The sequence below is a fragment of the Hemicordylus capensis genome, chromosome 4, assembly GCF_027244095.1.
Source record: "Hemicordylus capensis ecotype Gifberg chromosome 4, rHemCap1.1.pri, whole genome shotgun sequence".
NCBI lineage: Eukaryota > Metazoa > Chordata > Lepidosauria > Squamata > Cordylidae > Hemicordylus > Hemicordylus capensis.
In genome coordinates this window covers 78,666,254-78,688,034 of record NC_069660.1, presented here as the reverse complement: position 1 = coordinate 78,688,034, position 21,781 = coordinate 78,666,254, and the positions used below count along the sequence as shown (strand labels likewise).

At 45.0% G+C, this 21,781-nt stretch overlaps 1 protein-coding gene across 4 annotated transcripts in view; it reads left to right on the top strand.

Moving 5' to 3' along the window:
- INAVA (innate immunity activator) overlaps positions 1 to 21,781 on the top strand; it is a 60,306-nt gene that overhangs the window by 31,428 nt on the left and 7,097 nt on the right. For 3 of the 4 annotated variants that reach the window (XM_053244843.1, XM_053244844.1, XM_053244845.1), the window contains 7 exons: positions 7,571 to 7,686; positions 8,947 to 9,071; positions 10,901 to 11,023; positions 14,945 to 15,173; positions 16,591 to 16,644; positions 17,987 to 18,221; positions 20,340 to 20,516. In XM_053244843.1, the coding sequence (XP_053100818.1) occupies positions 7,632 to 7,686; positions 8,947 to 9,071; positions 10,901 to 11,023; positions 14,945 to 15,173; positions 16,591 to 16,644; positions 17,987 to 18,221; positions 20,340 to 20,516 (998 nt within the window). In that variant the 5' untranslated portion in view covers positions 7,571 to 7,631. The remainder of the gene's footprint in view (positions 1 to 7,570; positions 7,687 to 8,946; positions 9,072 to 10,900; positions 11,024 to 14,944; positions 15,174 to 16,590; positions 16,645 to 17,986; positions 18,222 to 20,339; positions 20,517 to 21,781) is intronic. The other variant, XM_053244846.1, reaches the window with a different exon arrangement.

Sequence of the window (21,781 nt, the reverse complement as noted above, 5' to 3'; positions counted from 1 at the left end):
AGAGATCTATTGCTTATCATGATCTGGACTCTTAAGTGAGTGTTAATACAGCCCAATATATCATTAGGGCTTTTTAGCTGCTGGCTCATGTTCCATTTGTGGTCCACTAAGATACCTACGGTAGATTCTTTTCACATGTATTGCTTCCAAGCCAGGTCTCCCCCATCCGATACTTGGCCATGTTATTTTTCTTACCTAAATGCAGGACTTTACACTTATTTCTGTTGAACTTCACCTTGTTGGTGATGAAAAGTGGAATCTTTCTTCCTCAGCCCGATTGCCACAGTGTAAATAAATATCCACATATAGGTAGGCTTGGAACCTCTGTTTATTCATGTCATTTGATCTCTTAACAGTCTATAATGGAGTTTGGGCCACCTGTCTTCTTATTTCTTATAGCTTCACTTTCCAAATATTGTTATCTTTAAGATATAAGTTGGCAGCTTCAATGTCGTGCAGATGGGGAACTGAGGCACAGCAAGACATTATTGCATTATTTGTCACCTCCTTCCTCTGTTGAACTTGTGCCAATTTTGCAAACTCCGCTTGTCCACGTCATCTGATTTGTATTGTGGTTACGTCCCTCTGGAATGTGTGAAGTTGTATATGTATCATTTAGCACAGCTTGGCTAAAGGGGTTCTTTTAACTTCAATGGGACTGATTGGCAAAGAAGTGTTGGCATATGAACTCACATCAGCATCCAGTGCTGCCAGTTTGATGCTTCATTACTAGGGGCCAAATGAGATATGGCATTGCAAGACCTGTGATTGGATATCCTGCTTTTCTAAAAACAATAAAAGCAGCAAGGCAGGGAGGCAGAATTTGGTCTAGGAATGTGGTGCTGAGATTTTAGGAAGATAGGAAACTGCCTTATACTGAGTCAGACCATTGGTCCATTTTGCTCAGTATTCTCTGCAGTGATTGGCAGGAACTCTCCAAGGTTTCAGGCAGAAGATTTTTCCCAGCAGTACCTGGAGGTGCCAGAGATTGAACCTGGGACCTTCTGCATGCAAAACAGATGCTCTATCACTGAGCTATCACCCCATCCCCATCGCTTTTCTTGTTAACTATTTTCCAAATCCATATTGCCCTCCCTTGCATAGCTGCATTTTCCATTCTAAAAAAATTGGGGAGATCTGATCATGGATCTCCTGATGATATGTCTAGTTTGGCCCTCAGTGGAAAGTGTGGCAAACAATACTTACAAAACGGAGGTCCCAAGGGGACTTTTCATATCAGCTTTCCTTGTGTGCTCTTCCGTCTGATCTGACGCTGCAATTTCCCTACTCTGTTATTTGGACTTGCAACCAAACCCTGACAAATCCTTGTGTGGACTTGCCTTTTAGAAATTAATTCCATTTGAAAACTGATACAAGGCTTTTTTTTTTTTTTTTTAGGCTAGAATAAAAATGGGATTGCAGAGGGCTCAAGTGCTCTGCACAAATCAGCGGAGATAAGATTTCAAACTCTGTTAAGCAGAGCTTTGATCATCTTAGCACCAATCTTGCTGTGGATCTTTGAAATAAAAGGATATATGCATATAAAATGAAATCAAGGGAGCAGCACAGGGGGATCTATGCTGATTCCTCCTGTAAAATGGGAGTACTGGGTATCATTGGCTCGTAAATTAAAGGCCCCACTTGAAATACAGAAAGATTGAATCCAGTCATGCTGGCATATTGATCATAGCTGACTTGCTTTCTTAAGGTTCTACTACCTATGATATTTGGCCATTAAAGAGCAATATCCCGAATGCCTTGGATTATGGCATCTTAAAAATCAGTATGATTTTTTTTATGCATAAAACTTTTTAATGCAGAAAATCAGTATGCTTTTTTATGCAGAAGCTTTGAAATGTGGGTGCTGATGCTGAAAATGTTTGTGAAACTTTAAAGAAACCTTAAACATATGTTTGGTTTAATTAAATTGGAGGGCAAGATATAGTTTTGAGATGGACAGAGTAGGATTCCCAGTGTGGGAAAGCAGCCAGATAAACTGGTGTGCAAATTGTTCCTGTTCCAACTTGTCTTTGGTTGTTATTGCAGCAGCAGGCTCATCTAGCTCTAACCAGGCCTTGCTTGTAACTACGCCTAGCACAGAAAAATTCACACCCTCCTTGTACCAATTACTTGATTAAAACTCCAGGCATATGCTGAAGTAATTGGAGCAAAGGCGATTTTGGGCTGTTCAGGAGCAAGGGCCTGACTTCTGTACTGTTTCCACATTTGGTATATACAGGAATATATTTCCCACTTTTCTCTCTCCACAAAACAGTTTGTTTTCAGTTACAATTGTGTGAGGATATTCCAGTTCACATCTGCTTCATATTTTTCTGTCGAAGCAATACTCCTATGGTAGCAAGCCAGAGGTTGCTAGTTCGAATTTCTGCTGGTATGTTTCCCAGACTATGGGAAACACCTATATCAGGCAGCAGCACTATAGGAAGATGCTGAAAGGCATCATCTCATACTGCGCGGGAGGAGGCAATGGTAAACCCCTCTTGTATTCTACCAAAGACAACCGCAGGGCTCTGTGGGCACCAGGAGTCGACATTGACTCGATGGCACACTTTACCTTTATTTTACAAGACCAGCAGTGTTAACAGCAGTGAAAAGGCACACTTGTGAATGTGACTAGATTAATGCATTCTTCATAAATTCCCAGAAATCTTAAGTCTAAGGTATTTATGAAGAATGCATTACTCTAGTCACATTCAGAAGTGTGCCTTTTCACTGCTGTTATTAACACTGCTGGTCTTGTAAAGTAAAGGTAAAGTGTGCTGTCAAGTCATTTTTGACTCCTGGCGCTCATAGAGCCCTGTGGTTTTCTTTGGTAGGATACAGGAGGGTTTTACCATTGCCTCCTCCTGCGCAGTATGAGATGATGCCTTTCAGCATCTTTCTATATAGCTTCTGCCCAATATAGTACCAGAGGGGATTCAAACTAGCAGCCTTCTGCTTGTTAGTCAAGCATTTGTCTACTGTGCCACTTGTCTTGTAGCAAACATTAATTGTACATGCTTGCTACATGCTTGTAGCTATGCAGGGTACATAAGAACAGCCCTGCCGGATCAGGCCCAAGGTCCATCTAGTCCCACATCCTGTTTCACACAGTGGCCCACCAGATGCCACTGGAAGCCCACAGGCATGAGCTGAGGGCATATCCTCTCTCCTGCTGTTACCCCTTTTGCAACTAGTACTCAGAGGCATCCTGCCTTTGTGGCTGGAGATGGCCTATAGCTCTCCGAGTAGTAGCTGGTGATAGACCTCTCCTCCGTGAAGTTATCCAAACCCCTCTTAAAGCCATCCAGGTTGTTGGATGTCACCACATCTCGTGGCAGAGAATTCCACAAGTTGATTATGCGTTGTGTGAAAAAGTACTTCCGTTTTTTGCTCCTAAATTTCCTGGCAATCAATTTCATGGTCTGCCCTAGTTTGCATTTGAAGGGGAGACATGTGTGAGTACTGTAAGATAGTCCCCGGGGGGGGGGGGCGGATGGGGCTGCTCTGGGAAGAGCATAGAAGGTTCCAAGTTCCCTCCCTGGCATCTGCTACATAGGGCTAAATGAGACTCCTGCCTGCGACCTTAGAGAAGCCGCTGCCAATCTGTGTAGAGTACAATACTGAGCTAGATGGACCCATGGTCTGACGTGGTATAAGGCAGCTTCCTGTGTTTCTGCCAACTCACACACCCATATCACCCAGTGAAAATGTAGCTTGGGTGGATCTGGCACTTTGAGATGCAGCAGTCATGTGACTCCTTCTTTATACTTCCAGTTTGTGATTCAACCCACTGTTATCACACCATTGCTTGGACAACATCTGACAGGGTGACATGATAAATATGGCTTGTATTGCAAATTGGCTGTGTGGAACAAATAACGCAACTGTTTGATCACTTGTCAAAATCAGCAGAGATTACTTGGCCTCTCACACCAAAATGGTTGTATGAATTATTCCCCAGTGGGACCAGAGAAGAGGTACAGTGCATAAGGGTTTATTTGACTCAAGGAGCGAGCTAGCATAGTTTAGTGGTTAAGAACATGCTTGGTGAGCTAGAAGTCCTGGCAGAAATCATAGCTGTATTTAAAATGCTTTGAGAGCTTAAGAGACATGTTGAATGAATACTCAGGAGTATTAATAAGTATCCATATAGATATGAAATTCATGCATTAGGTGTCTGGCTCTGATACTCGCTTTGCATCTCCCCAATCTGAATTCTCTTTCATTCATGGTGCTTTGCCTTCCCATTATACATTGGTGTAGGAAAAGATTCGTGTACATCTTTGTGAAGGTCAGGGAAGTATCTGTTTTGCTAAGAATACACATGTTGCAACTTCCCAACCAGTGTATGCTAGGCAGAATAGTAACTTGCATGACCTTCCTGAAAGATTCCCAAGGTGAATTATAATGGAGAAACATGACCCTGTGCATGCATTTCTTAACACCAGAGTTGACCCTAATAAGGCAGACTTGACACAGCCTCTGAACCCTCCTTGTACGGTTTATACTTGCAAATCCTCCCTGTGAGACAAGGAGGTGCCACTGTTCACACCCAGTGGGGAATAGATGCTAAGGTTCTATCCAAGATACTAGCCCATGTCCTTGCTAGTTCTTGCACAGAATTAGAAAACTGGTGCAAACATGTAGATTTGCTGCTTTTCTCTTCTGTGTAGGTGCTCAGGCCTGAGAACAGATAGCAGTGGTGTGGCGATCTTGGTGGCAGCCCATGTCTAAATTTTTTGGGTGGGCTGCCACCCATGCCCCCCCACCCACCTTCACCATCCCAGTGTTCACCTGCTGCTGTCCTTTGCTCTCCCATTGTCACCACCTGATTGCCTGCTGCTTTCCTCTGCTCACCGCTGTGGCTGGCTGGCTCCCCTTTGCATGGTCAAATAATGTCACGACTCTATGTCTGTTATCTCATGGATATAACAGGCGCCAGGCAATGATGTCATTATGCTGTGCCATGGCCAGCAAAGGGAAGCGATGGTTAGTGGAGGCCAGTGGCAAATGGCATGCTGGGTAGGGAGGCCTGCAGTGGGGTGGTGAATGGCAGGGCCTGCAGCAACTCCCCTCATCACCCCCACCCCCACCTTGGTGGGGTCCTCAGCAGCATGCAGAGCACATGGCCACTCCGTGCCTGGCAGATAGGGATCTTGGAGGTAGGCAGGCCAGAGATGGGCTGCAGGCTGGTAGCTTTGTATGTGATGAGAATTTCCCCGCTGGGAGTGCTTGCAGTACCTGCCCTCTGACTAGCAGCCTTGGGCTCAGCATGGATTTCATGCTGGATCCCAGGGCTCCTGGTTTGAGCCCTGGGAAGCCTGACATGCCACTCTCCAGGGTACCTTCCTAGCCCAGGAAGCAATAGCTGCACTGGCATGAATATCACAGTTGTGGGGTTCTGTAGCTCTGGGAAAAGTCAGCTCTTCATTTACAAGTGTGCTGCTTACCTCAGTGTTACGAATATGTGCTTACCATGGCAGGCAGGCAGGCTCCCATGCACACACCTTCCTGTGCCTGTTTGGGGGTGAGCAATCATTTAGATAAGACTGAGTGACACCACCCTAGGCCATGCAGTATGTCTCTGCTTGGCACCATCCAGCTCCCTCTGCCTTTTGTTTCCCAGAAGACTAGTAGTCCCCGGAAAAGCTCCAGACAAACTCAGCATGACTTTTGGACTGACTCACCCAGGTGGGGATGGGGAAGTGCTGTGCAAACACAAGCTCAGCTGCAGGAGGAAGGGAAGGAGCCACCTCCGGCTGTAGGGAATGCAGTAAGTGACGCCCCTGCGTCTGGGGGACACACCCTGGCATCTTGAACAGCTGTCAGTTCTGATGCTGAAAACATCTTGGGTTGGGGGTGTATTCTTTCAGGGCAAGCTTCCCTTCAGCATTGTTGCCAGGACCCAGTCTTGGTTTGCTTGGTCCATCCTGCCAGTGTGAAGGGGAGGTTTTCCAGGGCCTTCTTTCGGCCTAACTGGAAAAAAGCAGGCATAGCACGTGAAAATGAACTGATCAGTCACATGGTATTTCCAAGGCTGGAGAGGCAACATGCAAAATAACTGAAAGGAGCTACTAAAACCAACCATTTAAGTTGCCTTCTGAGAGCCCCGGTAAGGTGTAGTTAACGGTGACAGCAGGGATATTTTGTGTAAGGGCTATATGGCGGTAACAGAGTCCCCCCTCAAATGCCCTTTTTACTCTGTCTGGCTCCACCAAAAGCATTGTTCGGAGCACCACAGAGAAGCCTTCGAAGCCTGGGAGGAACCAGGTATGTTCTGAGGTGAGATCTGTATCTGCTCCTACAACCTTCCCCAAACCAGAAGTGTGGTTTCGGTTTTGAAATACAGAGTTAGTGGAGCATTGTGGTGAAGAGAATGATTTTTGAATCAAAAACTTCCTGACTGTCTCTACCATGAATGCAGTAAGTGCCCTTAGGCAACCCGTTCTCTCGCCAACTCCCCCCCATCTGCAATATGGGATAGGAAGTTACACTGGACCACCTTACAGGGTAGTTGTAAGAATTATGACATGATGATGCATGTTATGTTGCTTAAAAGCTAAACACACCATGTAAATGCTAAGCAGGCTTCTTATCTCATCATCATGAATTTTAAATGTGTTATATTTTGTGTTTTAATTCTCTACACTGCCTAGAGATTTTTATACTAGGCAGTATATAAATTCAATAAATAAAGTATCATCATTAGATGTGAATTGTAATTCAGATTCTGTGTTGTGTTTGGGATACATTTGTACTCCAGTTAAACTTGTATCCCTGATGAATTACTGTCTCACTTTTACGTGCACCAGATCAATGTGATCTGTGCAGTAGTTTTAAGAAAAAGATCTATGCACTAGAGGAGCATATACACAAGTATGTATTTGTGGGTATTTCATGAGAGCATGAGAGATCCCCAGCTTTTTATTTTGATACTTTAGTACCAAACCAGACATTTGGAAGTCATCCTTGGAAAAGGGGACAGGATATAAAATGGCCCAGTCTTGGGCTGCTCGCTTCTTGGATTGTGTAAGCAGCGCAGCCGGTTCTGTCCCAGACCAGCTGTCTTTCCTCTTTGCCGAACAGATGGATCGAAGGTCAGCAATGGACTGTGGGACTTGAGATTGCTGAATTTGTACATTCGGTCTCTGAAGTCAGTTCACACAGGAGCACTAAATGGAGCCCCCACATGGTGGACCACGTACTCACTGCTGGGTGATTGTTGCAACTCTAGTTTCTGACAACTGCCACACTATCTGTGGAGCAGGAGTTCCTTCCTTGTCCTCCATCTGGATACAGCTGTTGCCCACTGCCTCTTTGCTCACCCCTGGCAGCAACTGGCTGCTTCTTGCAGCACAGAGGAAATCAATACCGTAACTGCAGGTCTGGTAGCTTCAACAGTCACCTAGAGGCTTCTGACCATGTGGAGGCTCTGTTTGGGGGTCTTGTGTAAACTGGGGTGAAGAGTACTTTGTGCAGAATTTTTTGTAATTATGCAAATAATAGAAATATAACATGATGTGTGTGTAAAGGTTGACCTCAGTCTTTGCCTTCTTTGTATAAGCAGGAGACACTACGTCACTTCCCAGGTGTGATTATACTGCCTCCCTCCAGCATCCAGTTTGGCCATGAAGACGAAGGATGAGACTAGTGACACAGACAGTGGAATCATAGTGCAGTCAGGTGAGTGAGTAATCGGGGAATTCCTGCTTGTACTAATGCAGTGCTGACATGGTCTGCTGGATTTGTGCCCATGTCAACAGATGGAAGAATGACTGCTCAGCTGGGGTCTGCTTTCTGCCCCAGGCCCTTGAGTTGCCCTTGGCCATGGTCAGAAAATTCGGCTACTACTGTCACTGCATCTGCCCAAGAATTGTGGCTGTTAGAAGTACAGCCATGAAATAATCCTTGGATTATTCAATGGCTGTTTTAAATTATTTTTAACTGTGGTTTTTTGAATTTTAATCGTAGTTTTATTGTTTGATTTTTTGTAAACTGCCAGTTTTTGGCCTCATAAATGTAATAAATAAATAAATAAATAAATATGAGCAACCTGGTTCAGTCCATTGCTTTGAAAAGAGAAGCTTCTACTAACTGAGCATATACAGTGAAACCAAATAACATACTCACTCTCAGTACAAGATGCTTAAGGGAGTTCAGCATTCACCATCCACCTCCTACACAGTTTCTTTCTGCAACCCCAGGTGCTTATTTAAATATCTCATGGCACCTCTGAATAAGAACTGTTCCTAGATTAGCAAATTAGTGTTGAACTGAAGGAATTTCCATGACCACCAAAAAGTCCTGATGTAGCATCCAAAAAGCCCGCATCAACCTTGCCCATGGAGCTATGTGAGCAACAGGGCCTGCTGTTATTTATCCCCATTGGCGTGGGCTGGAGAGCAGGCCTGCATGTATCCTGAAAGGATTCAGTGCAGTGACTGAGTGCAACGTATCTGTGTAAGAAGCCCCATGCAGATGTCTCTTAAGTGAGAGCTAAAATCTTCTGGAAATTCTGGCTTAAGGCTAACAAAGATCAAAGCTTGTCTCTTTTTTCCGGTCGATGGGTAGAGTAGCAGGTCTAAGAAATAAACCTAAAAACCCAGACAATCACCATTGGGTTTCTGCTTTATCTGATCTGTGATGACCTTGAGCTGCCTTGCAGCCTATGAAATGGGAGCCGATGGGTCCCTGGTGCTATATACATTCCAAACCAAACCTGATGAGCTGTCAAGCTCACTTCTCCTTTGAAGTCCCCCCCGCCCCAATTTTATGATAACTATGAATGACATGGGTCTTTATGATACCTTTTGCAAGACCTGTAGCTGGCTCCAGAAAGCTGCCAAAGGGCATCCCTGTCTGGCTCATTAAGTGTTGCTGCTTCCCTCTCCTCCCACTGCAACTAACTGATGTGTCATTTTGTGCCTATCTTGCTTCTTTCAGGACCAGACAGCCCCATGTCTCCAATGAAGGACCTAACCCAGGCGATGAGGAAACAACAGAAGGCGCTGGAAGAGCGACTAGAAGCCTGTGTACAGGAGCTCAGAAGGCTGTGTGTGCGCGAAGCGGTAAGGAGCTAGGAAAGCGGTGGGGTCGCCACATGAGATGTGCTGCTTTATCTTTGGGCTCTTTCAGATGGTGATAAATGCAGAGTGTGCAAAGGTTTCATGCAAGTTCTGAGCATGCTCCTACTCCCCCTACACAAGTTGCAGCAAATTTCCATGCACACCTATAGCCAGATCACCCGGGGGGGGGCACTAGGGCAGCCCCCCTTGCCCCCCCAATAAATACTGACTGTAGCTTGCACTTATGACTGATGGGGATCAGATAAGCTTCTCCTCTGCCTCCCTCTTTTTTTGGCGGCTCCCCAAACTTTTAGGCTGGCTACAGGCCTTTGCAATCTTATTCACTGTACACACACCAAGCAGAGACCTCATGCGATTTTCACAGTCCCACTTGCCAGCCAGTTCTTGCATTCTGAGAAGAGCCCACCCATCTCCTCAGTTGCCACAAAAGAAGTAATGGTAAAGGATGGGTTCTTCTTGGAATGCAAGAGCTGGCCAGCCGGTGGAACAGTGAAAAATGTGTGAGGTTGCTACTCAGCATGTGTACAGAGAATGAGATCATGCTAGAAAGAGGCACAGAAGCTTGTCACAGCATTTGTACAGAGAGTAAGATCACACTTGGAAGTTCTGCTAAAGCTTTGCACACTTCTCAGTTTATTGTTGGCAGGAAGAGCCCTTTATGGGCTGGCAAGACAGAAGAAGGAGAAGAGTTTTGGCATGCAGTGTAAGACTCTGCTAGTCAAGGCAATGAGAAAGGTGTCACACAGAAACCAGGTGGTCTATGGCCTTGGCAGGCATACAGATAAGAAGGAAGTACAATGTAATCCAATGGCAACCCCAGCAGAAAATATTTGGGAGTCAAGTAGGTTCTAGCAGAGCTTCTGTAGTACTTACTACCTATCAGAAGTGCCTACATTATTAAAGATCCTGTTTTATTAAATTATATCTTTAATATATTGCCTCAGTTAAGTGAGTCTGGATGCATCCTACTGTCAAAGACCACCCCTTGCCTCACAAGTTCCCTAGTAAATCTGACAGGAGAACATTTTCTTCTTCACTTAAAATATAGCAATCTGTTTAAGCTTGAATGTGGAAGCTTCTCCAATAACTTTCACCCAAAGAAACTTTTCTGGGCCCTCTGGTGCAAATCCATTTCACTGCTGCCATTTCAATGCCCCACAAAGAAGGAAAAATTCCAGTGGGCCTGGATAAAATAATAAATAATAAACCTAGGATGGCATACTCTAAGCCTCTGGGGTCAGGCAGGATATAAGCCCAAATAAAGAAGTTAACATTTTAAAAATTGAAATGCCAGAATAGTAATCTATGTAGGGTTATTGGTTTTCTTTTGTTTTGTGTTTTGTTTTGCTCTCACAGCTGTTGAAGGAAGTCTGTTTCCTTCTCTGTTACCTCCACACATAGTTTCTTCTCAGCACTAACTCTTCATATGCCGGTCAACAATGTGTAAGAGGCCACTGGAAATAATTGGTCTTGGAAGTATGGTATTTTGTGTGGCAACTGTCTATGGCAATGTTCTGTATCTGAAGGTAACTCATTGGAATATTCAGGAAATATGAGAAAAACTGCAAGGCTAGCAAAATAAATGAGATGATGATAGGATAGATTTTGTTTTTTAGTTGAATGTTTTGTAAGCCACTCTGAGGGCTCATTTTCAAGCCATGCAATGGGATATAGCTACCAAAAAATAAGTTTGAGGTGCTCAAACAGATGAACTGCTGCCATCATGTTCCACTTTAACAGTTTGCTTAGTCGTGACCTGTTCTGAGCTATGTTTTGGGAACTGAGTCCTCCTTTTGCCCATTTTTTGGCAGGAACTGACAGGAATGCTTCCCTCAGAGTATCCCCTGAAACTGGGAGAGAAGCCTCCAAAAGTCCGCCGTCGAATTGGTGCTGCTTTCAGACTGGATGAGAAGGCCATTCTCTCACGAGGAGCGGTAAGGAATCCCGTGGGCCTGAGGCTTCCTTTGTCCTGGGTTTAGAAATATGGGCAGAAATAAAGTTTCTAGTTATTCAGAAGGTATGAATTGTTCTTTGAGAAATCAGCTTTGTAAATCTCAGAGCAGCTGCCCAAGCGTGGCTGGAAGACCCAACCAGAACCTGCCCAAGTTCAAGCTGCGACTGGAATTACTGACTTCCTACCAACTTCAGCCTGAGATTTGTAACCAAGGGCTGAAGTTGGCTTGATGAAGTTGGTAACTCTGGCCATGAACTGGACTTGAGCTGGTTCAGAAGTCACACCTGACAGGAGTGCATACTCCCTTGGAACCTCTGGCTCCTGTCTTCCCAACTTGTCAGCAGTGGTGTGAAGCCACCCTGTTATAAGTTGGCTTCATACACAGCAAATGTTCATTTGCAGTTCTATTCAAGCTAGAGCTATGTTAGGTATGGCTGCCCACCAATCTGGCACTGGGAGGAGCTATAATGCAAAAGTATCTTTGTCTTGTTGACCTTCCTCTGTTGGATTCCTCATAGCTACTTCAACTATTACTTTTACTATATTTATATACTGCTCTTCAACCAAAGTTCTCAAAGCAGTTTACATAGAAAAATAAATAATACAAGATCGTCCCCTGTCTCCAAAAAGCTCACAATCTAAAAAGATCAGGCCATCCACCAGCAATCAAACTGGTTTCTGCTGAAACTAAAAGGAAGAGTCTTTATTGTAGCCTGTGCTCTATGGCCACATAATCTAGATCTATTCTGTAGAAGTGCGGAGTCTGAAATTGATACTGCCCTCTAGTGGGAGAGCTTACACCCATTTGTAAATTTCCGCATGTTTGTTTTTTAACAGGCAGCCCACCTGCCCACCCTGCCCAGTTAGTCCAGCTTCTTGTTGAAACCAGATTAAATTAATCCAGAAAACCCAAACACTCTTATGTGTAAGAAAAGATGTACCTTGTACAGGAGTTTAATAACTGAATTGCCCTGGAAGATGTTAGAAGCATCTTCTTGTCAGCACAAGATGTCGTTGTCAGCACAAAGAGGGCTATGGGGGTGGTTCAGGTTTAGGCCCTTGTTAGAGAAGCTTCAGGCCCCGAGCAAGCAAACAAACAGAACAAGGCTTCATTTCCATCCAAGGCGTGGGATCCATTGCCTCCCAAGTTATGCAATTTCTCTCACTCTGCTGTGATCTGTTTTAATAATAATCTTAGTAGGAGGTGACATAGGTGTGGTGCTGCTTATTGTTTTCTCTATGTGCCCACAGTGGGTGGCACAGGGCGCGGGTATTGAGTGGAATTTTTTCATTTGCTGACCATGGCTTCTCTCTCTCATGTGATTCTGATCTCAGAAAGCTTTTTCTTTAACCTTCCTTTCATTGAGCTGTGGCTTCCTGCTCTGAGACACTCTCTCTGCCCCTCACCCCCAACTAGGAAGCCATTGAATAGCTTTCCTCATCCTGGGCTTTGCATAAAGCTGGGAATGGAGTCCAGATCATCAAAGTCCTAAAGCACATACAAAAGAACACACCCTTTTAACTGGAGATTACATAAATCCAGAATAATTACCACTCCTGGCTCAGGACTCACAAATCATTAAAATGGATTAGAATCCCCACACTGTTCATCATAAGCATGCGTTTATTGTTCTTTAATCATCCTGACTGTGAATGTGAAAGGAAAATTACAATTTGTTAAGGAAGCAGTATTTAATCAGGGTTAATTTGAATGTCTGTCTATAGACACATGTCTTCACTCTCCATGCTTTCCCATGGGTCCATGGTAATAGGGACACTGGGGCAAGTATGATCTTTTCCTAAGCTGTTTGCTTCTCCTAAACGCTTTCCAGTTTAAACCCTACAACAGTGTCACTACAGATCTACAAAGTGTGCTTCCATACTTCCTGTGTTGTGACACTGCAGTCCCTGCACTGACAGCAAGCTGGTGTTCACATTTCCGATGCCTTATTTTGGGTTTTATCTTTGCGATTTAGTGCTACAACATTGTAAGTCCATTGCAGAAAAATAGCTGTATTTCCCCATTGTAGGAGTTTGAGATTCTGGGGATCATTTTCTATACGATCCTGCCAAGTTGAAGCATTTTACCCCTGTTGTAGCGTGCAGTCTGGAAAGCGCCCTAGCCTGTTTCTAGTGTTTGAGTTCCTGAGCTCACTGGGCCCTGCTCAAGTGCAAAATGTAGAAAACATTAATGAAGATGGATTTGACTCTGTATGGTATAACTTGCACATTCAGGTCTCTCCAACAACTCCTTGGCACAATGCATGATTCACAATGCAAGATTTAGGGTCTCACCAGAGGTATCCAGTTTGCTTCTGTGCAGCTGTGGTCTAGAATATTGAACAATGAATGGACCTGTTCTATCTAGAATCACCTCAGTCTTTGGCAGTGGCATGGCTCCCATAAAGGATGACCTTTCTGTCTACATTTTTGAAGCAATTTTATTTCCCCTACCTGGGTGTCTCTCTTCATGACCATTCCAGATGAAAGTTTTCTCACACTTGTACAGCAGGTGTGCCAGGATTCAGATGATGATCTCCAGATTAGCACATCATTGCAGGGAGAATCCAAACATCTTTACCTTAGCATATACTTTGGATTGGGTGGGGTGAGGGGGATACACGTTTCCAGCACTCAGGCAGCATGTTGCTGGGAAAATCTCAATGTACTTCTCGCTAGAGCAGTTCCAATAATAGCTTGTGTGCTGTCTGGAATGTTTTTGCTTGAGGTCACAGACTCTTACTAGGTAATGCCAGTTACAGGTTTCTCTCTTAGGCACCATTTTATGTATTTTTATACTGTTAATTTGTATGTAACTTACAGAGGCTGAACATTAAACCACTTGTTTGTTGTGCCCATCTTGAAGGATCTGACACCAGCTAGGCAGGGGTGGCCCAAGACATTTTGCTGCTTGAGATGGACACTATCACACACATGCACACACACACCCTGGGTGGGTGTCCAGCATTCTTAGGCCATACTGCCAAGACAGTGGCACACAAGCAGGCTCAGACTATGCCACCAAGCCAGGCAGTAGCAGCAGGGGTGTTCCTAACTCGTGTCAAGGTTGTGGGGAGAGGGGGAAGAAGAGGTATGCCCCAGTGGGGCAAGGAAGGGGAAATGAACAGCATGCCCCAATGGGGTGCAAAAGGGCAGTGGCAACAGGAGGCCCATGAGATGGCACTGATGGTGTGGCGGGAAGGCTGTCACTGGCTGCTCCATGTCCCACCTCGTGCCCAAGCCTGAGTCGCCTCACCCTGCCTCATGGAAGGAAGGACCACCCCTGCAGCTAAGCTACGTTTTCCTCTTGCCTCCCTATTTCAGGAAGGCTTGTCCCTTTTCTCCTTTTGTCTGCAGCTGCAGGCTGTGTGTCTCTCCCCTGGCCTCATCACTGAAACATCTAGTCTGCAATTATTAGTATTAGTCTTCTTTTAAGAAGCAAACATAGTTGTTTCCCCCTCTCTTCTCTTCCCCAAGCAGGGGGGCTTTCCTACAGGCTGCAGAGTGACCCCACCCACATTTCCATTGCACTTGCTGCAAAGCCTGAGACATGCTTGGGACATGCTCTTGTGAAAGTCCTTAATTTGGCTCATGATGACTCTGTGCACTGGCTGTATGTGCTGAAGAGTATAACCAGGCCAAGGAAGTCATGGCCAGCCATCATCTGATTTGGTCTGCCATTATGGCCACAAATAGTTGGTGAATTAATCAGCTGGAGCTATTGGGTGATGGTGGAGGTCTGAAAGCACCCACCTGGGTCATTGCACTCTGGCTTCTGCTTGGCTAAGCCTTTGGGGTCTCCTAACTTTGGCCCTTATGTTCAGATTCTGGGTCACTCTGCCTTTGCTAGTCGGTCATTCTGAAACAGCCCAGTTTGGAACAATGTCTGTCAACTTTATAGGATCCTCTGAGCACATTGGAGAGAGATCTGGCTCTGCAGCTACAGATTGCTGAGGCTGCACGGTGTCTCTCCCGGGAAGAGAATCTCACCAAGCAAGTTCGGAAGCGCCGGAAAAGTGCTGTCCTGATGGAGGAAAAGAAGCTGAAGGAGTTGGAGCAAGCCCTCACTGAGTGCCGCCTGGCAGTCAGACACTCTTCGCCACTGAGGGCCAGCGCTCCAGCCCTAGAAGGTGAGCTGGATCTGTCTGGGAATTGGTCCCCAAATTGGTCAAATGGCATTGAAACTCCTGTGAGGGGGTCTGGAATGCAAGCCCTTAAGAGGAAGAGCTGAGGAACTGGGCCTATTTTGCCTAAGGAAAGAAGGCCTGAGGGGAGAGCAATCATGGTAATAAAATATACAGTGGAAAGGAAAGTAAGCCGCTGCCTTGCGGGCAGTAGAGTAGAACGGCACCAAATTGAAGCATGCCTTCCAACTGAAGGAGTAAATGTCAGGAAGAGGTTTTGTAGATATAAGAGTTGTCAGGAAGTGAGAGAGATTGCGATTAAGTGCCTTTCCCTGGAAATAATGAAAAGTAGGTCAGATGAACTTTTGACAGGTGTGGTTTAGTTGGAATTCATCCCAATTCAAGGCAGGAAGTTGACCTTTTATGGCTTTTTCCTGTCCTGATAGTCTACAAACTGCAATTTTCTGTTAAGCAATTGCCAAAGACAGCTCAAGAAGGAACAGGGAGAGACAGCTGGAAGATGAAGCATGTAGAAACGTGCAGTGGATGATGCAAAAGACCTGTAGTGCCAGATTAACCCTTAGAAAGGCTCTGGAAGTAAGATTGTTCTGGATCCTTTCTCAGTCCAAATTACTTCCTTTTATACACATAAGGCCCATGTTACCTCCTCTCCACCCTCAGTTCTGAGCAGTAGCACACATTTGGATCTAGTGCAGGCATTCTACTGAGGAAGTCCTCCTGCAGTGTACACTTTGGGTCCTTGCACAAGCATGCAGGAATGTACATATTTGGGCATGAGCAGCTGCTACTTCCCCCATTGTGTTACACCACTTGTGTACACCCCAGATTGTGTAGGAGGTTTCACGTCTGTTGATCTTCCGTTCCCTCCCCTCGAAAAATAACCCACACAGAAATATCCCTGGTGGACAGTAGAATAGACTCAGTGGCTGCCAGTCACACTCTAACTCAAGTTCAGGATGCTTAAGGCCTTTGAAATCAACCAGCTTAAGGCTGCTTAACTCTGTGTTGGCTTCTGGCCAGCATATATCATCAAGGGAACTTCAACATTTTAATTCACAATTCAGCATTTTGGCTGTGTGGGAAGAAGTCGTCCAGAATACAAATCCCAGTCCCCCCAGAACTGCTATTCATTCACTACATCCGGGAATTTATCTTTGAGAAGTAGAAGTGTGTCCCCAGGAAATGGAATGCCTTGAACAATGTGGTTTGAGGCTCTGGGAATTATCTCAGTACTAATAAAGGAGAAGCTTTTCTTTTCCCGTCTGAGATGCTCAGTGGGATTTATGAGTGCATATTTTTAGGAAGTGTCAGAGAGTTCTAGTAACTGCTTGAAAATCTGTATGTTTAAGTGAGGCCTGTGTTTGTTGCCCCTCATCAAGGCCTGTTCTCATTTCTTCCTCAGGACTCAGTGCTTCTGAGGAAAGCTCCCTGTCAGATGCTGCCCTGATAGAAGGAGGTAAGATGGATACCTGGCTCTCCGCACTGTCATCACTTTATGCTCACCTTAGGGCAGTGGAGTTTGGCCTTTCCTAATGTGGGCCTTCTCTCTCATACTGGGGTAGCCTTGAGGCCTCCATGACGCCCATCTAGTTTAATCGTCTGTTGTGAGTTACTCTCTTTTCTGTGCAGGTTAGCACTCCTTCCCTCCCTTTTGTAACACTGTGGGACAATGGCAGATTTCCTGGCTATAGAATCCAAGCTTCACTTCATAGACCAAAATAAGTCTTGAACTCAGTTGAGCTTGCCTTGAAAGTATGCTTCAAGTTTAATTAGATGCACTTAAAGTGTCTTTCCAGGGCAGGGGAGTGTTTTAGCTCACCCACCCTGTAGAGCAAGTTGTTGTTGCCTCTGGTTAAATGGGAAGAATACATTCAAGGTGATCCCTGCAAGTATCAGGCTCAGAAAGGGGTGTGTGTTGTTTAAGGGAATATTGGCTTTTCCAAAATGTCTGTCAGTATGTATTTTACATATTTTTATACCACTCAAAACTTACTTCTTTTGCAGTCTTATGGGGACTAGGCTCTCCCACTATGGACCTCCTTCAAATCTCTTGTCTGTTAGAAGGAGACCCGGTTTGCCATAACCATGCCTGCAGTTGCAAGGGACAGATCAGCCAAACATTACACTAGGTCAGGTAGCCTACAAATTGACCTGAAGCTTAGCAACAGTGCCATAGGCATGTGTGCATGCTGTCTCTCACACAGGTGCACACGCAATTTCACATTGAATACCTGGGTCCATTCCTGATTTTTGAGGCCCAAACTACCTGAGATATTGTAAGCTGTGACTGTATCTCCCTCTCTTTAAAATTATTCAGATACCAGCCGTGCAGGCTGGGGAGGAAGATTGCATTAGAAGTATGGCAGTGGAGGAGTTAACCCTTCCCTCCCATGACATTTTCGTGATGTAAATCAAGGCCCTCAAGTGCAGTGGAACTACTTAACCTACCCACCCATGGATGGTCTGTCAAGAAAAATTTAAAGAGGCTGTAGATCTGATCACGGCTCTCCAACTTCCCATCTGTGCTGATGTTGATTTGTGCCACATCATTAAGAACATAGCACCTAGCCAAGCTTGGAGGCAGTGAAGGGAGTTAGTGGTTAATAGGCTCCATCAAAATTATCAAAAGACTTTGGAAGAAAGTTCAAGTACAAGAGTTTCCTTGGCACTGAGTTTCCAGGGCTATTGGAAACTACATGGATTTTTACTGCTCTGTTAGGCTATGCATCATGATGACAGCCACTGACTCTGCTATCCGGATTCCATTGGCAGGCTGTAATTTTTTCCTTTCTTTGAAGAACTCCAGGTGCTGGACCCTCATCTTCCATCAAAGCTCACCAGTTCAGCTTGGCTCCAACCCTTGCATGGTTCTTCAGCTCAGCCTTCACATCCTGAACTGCTGGAAGGACAAACTCTCTACTCAGTCACCGAAATAGAGTGCTCACCTATCCAGAACAGCCCCTGGAAGGAGACCAGCTTGGATAAACCTTACGAGAAGCCCAAGAAATCCGTTGAGCATAGCAGCGTGCCAAGGTTAAGGCCGTTCACTAGGCCCTGTTGCCTCTCTCTTCTTGCTGTCCTTCAGATGTGTCTGCCTGCTCTCAGACATTTGCTTGGGGTCAGAAGGAATGATCATGCAAAGTGTAGCTTTCTTGCAAGGAATAGGAAAGCTACTGTGGTGCTGCTGTTTACTATGGTGTTGCTGTTTCCTTGGAGTAGACTTAAGGTCATTGGCTGACATCCTAACTAAATTACTCAACGGAAGTCCCATTGAAATTAATAGGATAAGTTAGTAATGAGGAACTGGTCTTCTTAACTTCAATGGGACTTCCGTTGAGTGATTTAGTCAGGATGTCATCCACTTGCTCCAGAATCTCAGCTTAGCCATTAATTTATGGCTTTAGTCACCCAATCTGTATTATAGTGATCTGTCTTACAAGATGGTCATAAGTATGTGTAATACTTTTAGCACTTAGGAAATGTGTTATAGAATGTATCCCACTGAAAGAAACTGAACTCTTGTGCACAGTGGAAATGGATCTGAATTGACTATTAAATAAATGGAGGGTTGATGGGTGCATGGCCCTGCTTTGCAGCAAGAAGCTGGTCTAGACTGCCTTTTGGTCCCCTTGAACTCTAGTATTCTGTGAGAGACAGCAGGTAACTTCCTGGCTCGGTTAGGGCATACATTGGGAATTGTTAAGGAGAAGTTCTCACCTCCCTGGACTATTTCCTGTGCCTCACTTTGCTATTTTAAACTTTAATTCCTGTGATCTGCGATTACGAGTAAATGATCTGGAGTTAGGGGTAAGCAATGAGGTGGCCAAGTTTGCAGTTAATACTGCTATTCAGAGTGTTGAGAACCAATATGGATGGCAGAGAGAGCCAAAATATCCTCTCCAAACTGGGTGAATGGGCAACAAAACGTCACGTGTGATTCAGTATAAATAAGTGTAAAGTGATGCACATCAGCACAAAAAATCTCAACTCCATAAATGCACTGATGGGATATGAGCTGGTGATGACTACACAGGAAAGAGATCTTGGGTTCATGGTGGTCAGTTCAGCAGAAAAGTCAACCTAGTATGTGAAAAAGGCAAATTCCATGCTAGAGATCATTAGAAAAGGACTGAAAATAAAATGGTTACATTATAATGCCCTTAGATAAACCCATGATGTGGCCACATTTAGAAAAATGTGTATAATAGTAATAGTGGCCACCAAGTCTCAAAAAGGATATTGTAGAGTTGGAAAAGAGCAGAACTGGACAACCAAAAAGATCAGGGTTGCATCTTTCCTATGGGAAAAGGCTACAGCTTGGGGCTTTTTAGTGTAGAAAAAGGGTGACTAAGGCAAAGGGACATGACTGAGGCTTAGAAAGTAATGCATGGTGTGGAGAGAGTGGAGGAAGATAGGTTTTTCTCTTGGAACCTAGGGATTGTCCAGTGAAGCTGGTTGGCAAGAGATTTACAACAAACAAAAGGAAGCAATTCTTCACATAGTGCATAATTAATCCACCAAATCTGCTGTCACAAGATGATGTGATGGTCATGAGCTTAGATAGCTTTAAAAGGGGGTTAGACATGTTCATGGAGGACAGGTCTATCAGTGGCTACTGGTCTTGATGCCTTCCAGGTTCGGAAGCAGTTGCCCTCTGAATACCAGTTGCGTGGAAGCAATAGCAGGAGAGAAGGCATGCTTTCAGCTCCTGCTTTTGGGCTTTTTAAAGGCAGAGGCCACTGTGGGAAACCAGATGCTGGACTAGATAGGCTTGGCCTGATCCAGAAGGCCTCTTCTTATGTTCTCTGCCATTTTAAAATTACATGTATGCTCCAGCCAACGTTAGCTTCACAGTTGCACTGCAGAAAGTGCTTTAGTGTTGTGTACAAAATGCCCTTTGATAATAATTGACTTAAGAGATTTAGCAGTCCCGTTAACTGAGGCAGAACAGCTACTTTTGTGGACATACTTGGGCCTTATATTATTCCCCTTCACTCTTTTTCATCTTTTATGGGTGATGGAAAGAGAAACCTGTGACCTCCAACTAGGAGCTCTAACAATGACTTTGTTTGCAGCATATGATAACAGCCCTAGCAGCAGCCCAGGGTTTAGGCTTCTTTTTCTTTATTGTTTTGTTGTGTTTCCTCATAGCAGCCCAAGCCTGATGCCCCAACCTGCACCCAGCCCTTCTGCTGAGAGGAAAGTTGAGACAGCTACTTACCACTTTGTTCCTACTCGGAAGCTGGACGTCAGGAGACAGGCAGGTTCCAGTGCACCACCGACACCAGAATTCCTGGGAAGGAGGAGAGGGCCATCCCAACTCGTGAGGTACACACACACACACACACACACACACACACACACACACACACACACACACACACACACACAGTAAAAGGATGCATCCATCTGGTGGCTTTGCCCTCTTGCTGCCTGCTCTGAATTTGGATTTTGAACACAAGCAGTGTGATGTTGCAGCATTATAACAAAAGCTGTGTATAACTTGCACTTTCTGGGAATGTCTAACAAATGCAGGATTTTATATTGGGCACAGAACTTGGCATCATGAGAACCTCAGCTGTAAGGAAATAAAATAAACATCAAACACCAAGTTTCTAGCTCTCCTGGCTGTGGCTTGCAAATCAATGAAGAAGGTCAGAAAGCAGGGAATGGATGAGAAAACAGAAAGACGATGAGGAAATAGAGGGGAGGTCTGCACAATTTGTCCTCCACCAAGTGGAACTCGGCCATCTGTCATGTGTTATGGTTTGCCAAATGCTTGGCAACCTCCCCATCTCCATTTTTTCAGCCTCAGGTCAGCAGCAAAACAATGGCCAATGTGATATTCAGCAGTCCAGCTCTGCTGTGAATTGTGTTGGGGCCACTGCAGACCCATATGGCAGCGTTGATGCTGCTGAGAACACGTGGTTGCACAAGCAGTGCTATCACAGTTTCTCCCATTGCAGCAAATGGGAGAAATTGTAGCAGCACTGCAACTGTGCATTCTCAGCAGTGTTGAGGCTGCCTTATGGGTCTTTAAAAGCCCCAACACACTTTACAGTGGCACTCTATTGCTGCACATCATCATGTTGGCCAATGACCATTTGTCAAGCCTCTGGTGGACCACCATGCGCAGCTGCTGACCTGTATTCAGCATTGTGGGTTACAGTTTGGTCTAGTTCCTTGGTGCTACCGCCAGTCTTTTAAAAATCTGGATTGAGGCACTAAAAGGAGAAATCCAGATTTGCTTTTCTTCTCAACTCAGTTGCAGTCCGTTAAGCAACACTGGCGGACCTGATCGACAATGTTCTGGAGAGGGAATGCTGTGTGTTGGGCCTGGAAGACCTGGTGCTGGTGAGAATGGACTATTGTACAAGCAGTACTTCCACCGTTTCCCCCATGGCCGTGAACAGGGGAAACTGCGGAGGTGATGATTGTGCTCTTGCCCATTCTTACCAATGTATCCAATAAATGTTGTTCAGCTTCTCATTGCGTAGCCTGCTAGATTTTGTCCAAGTGTGTTCTGGCCCGTTGACACCAAATGTTTGATGTGTTGCATGTTTCCAGAAGAAAAGGTCTTAATTAAAACCAGG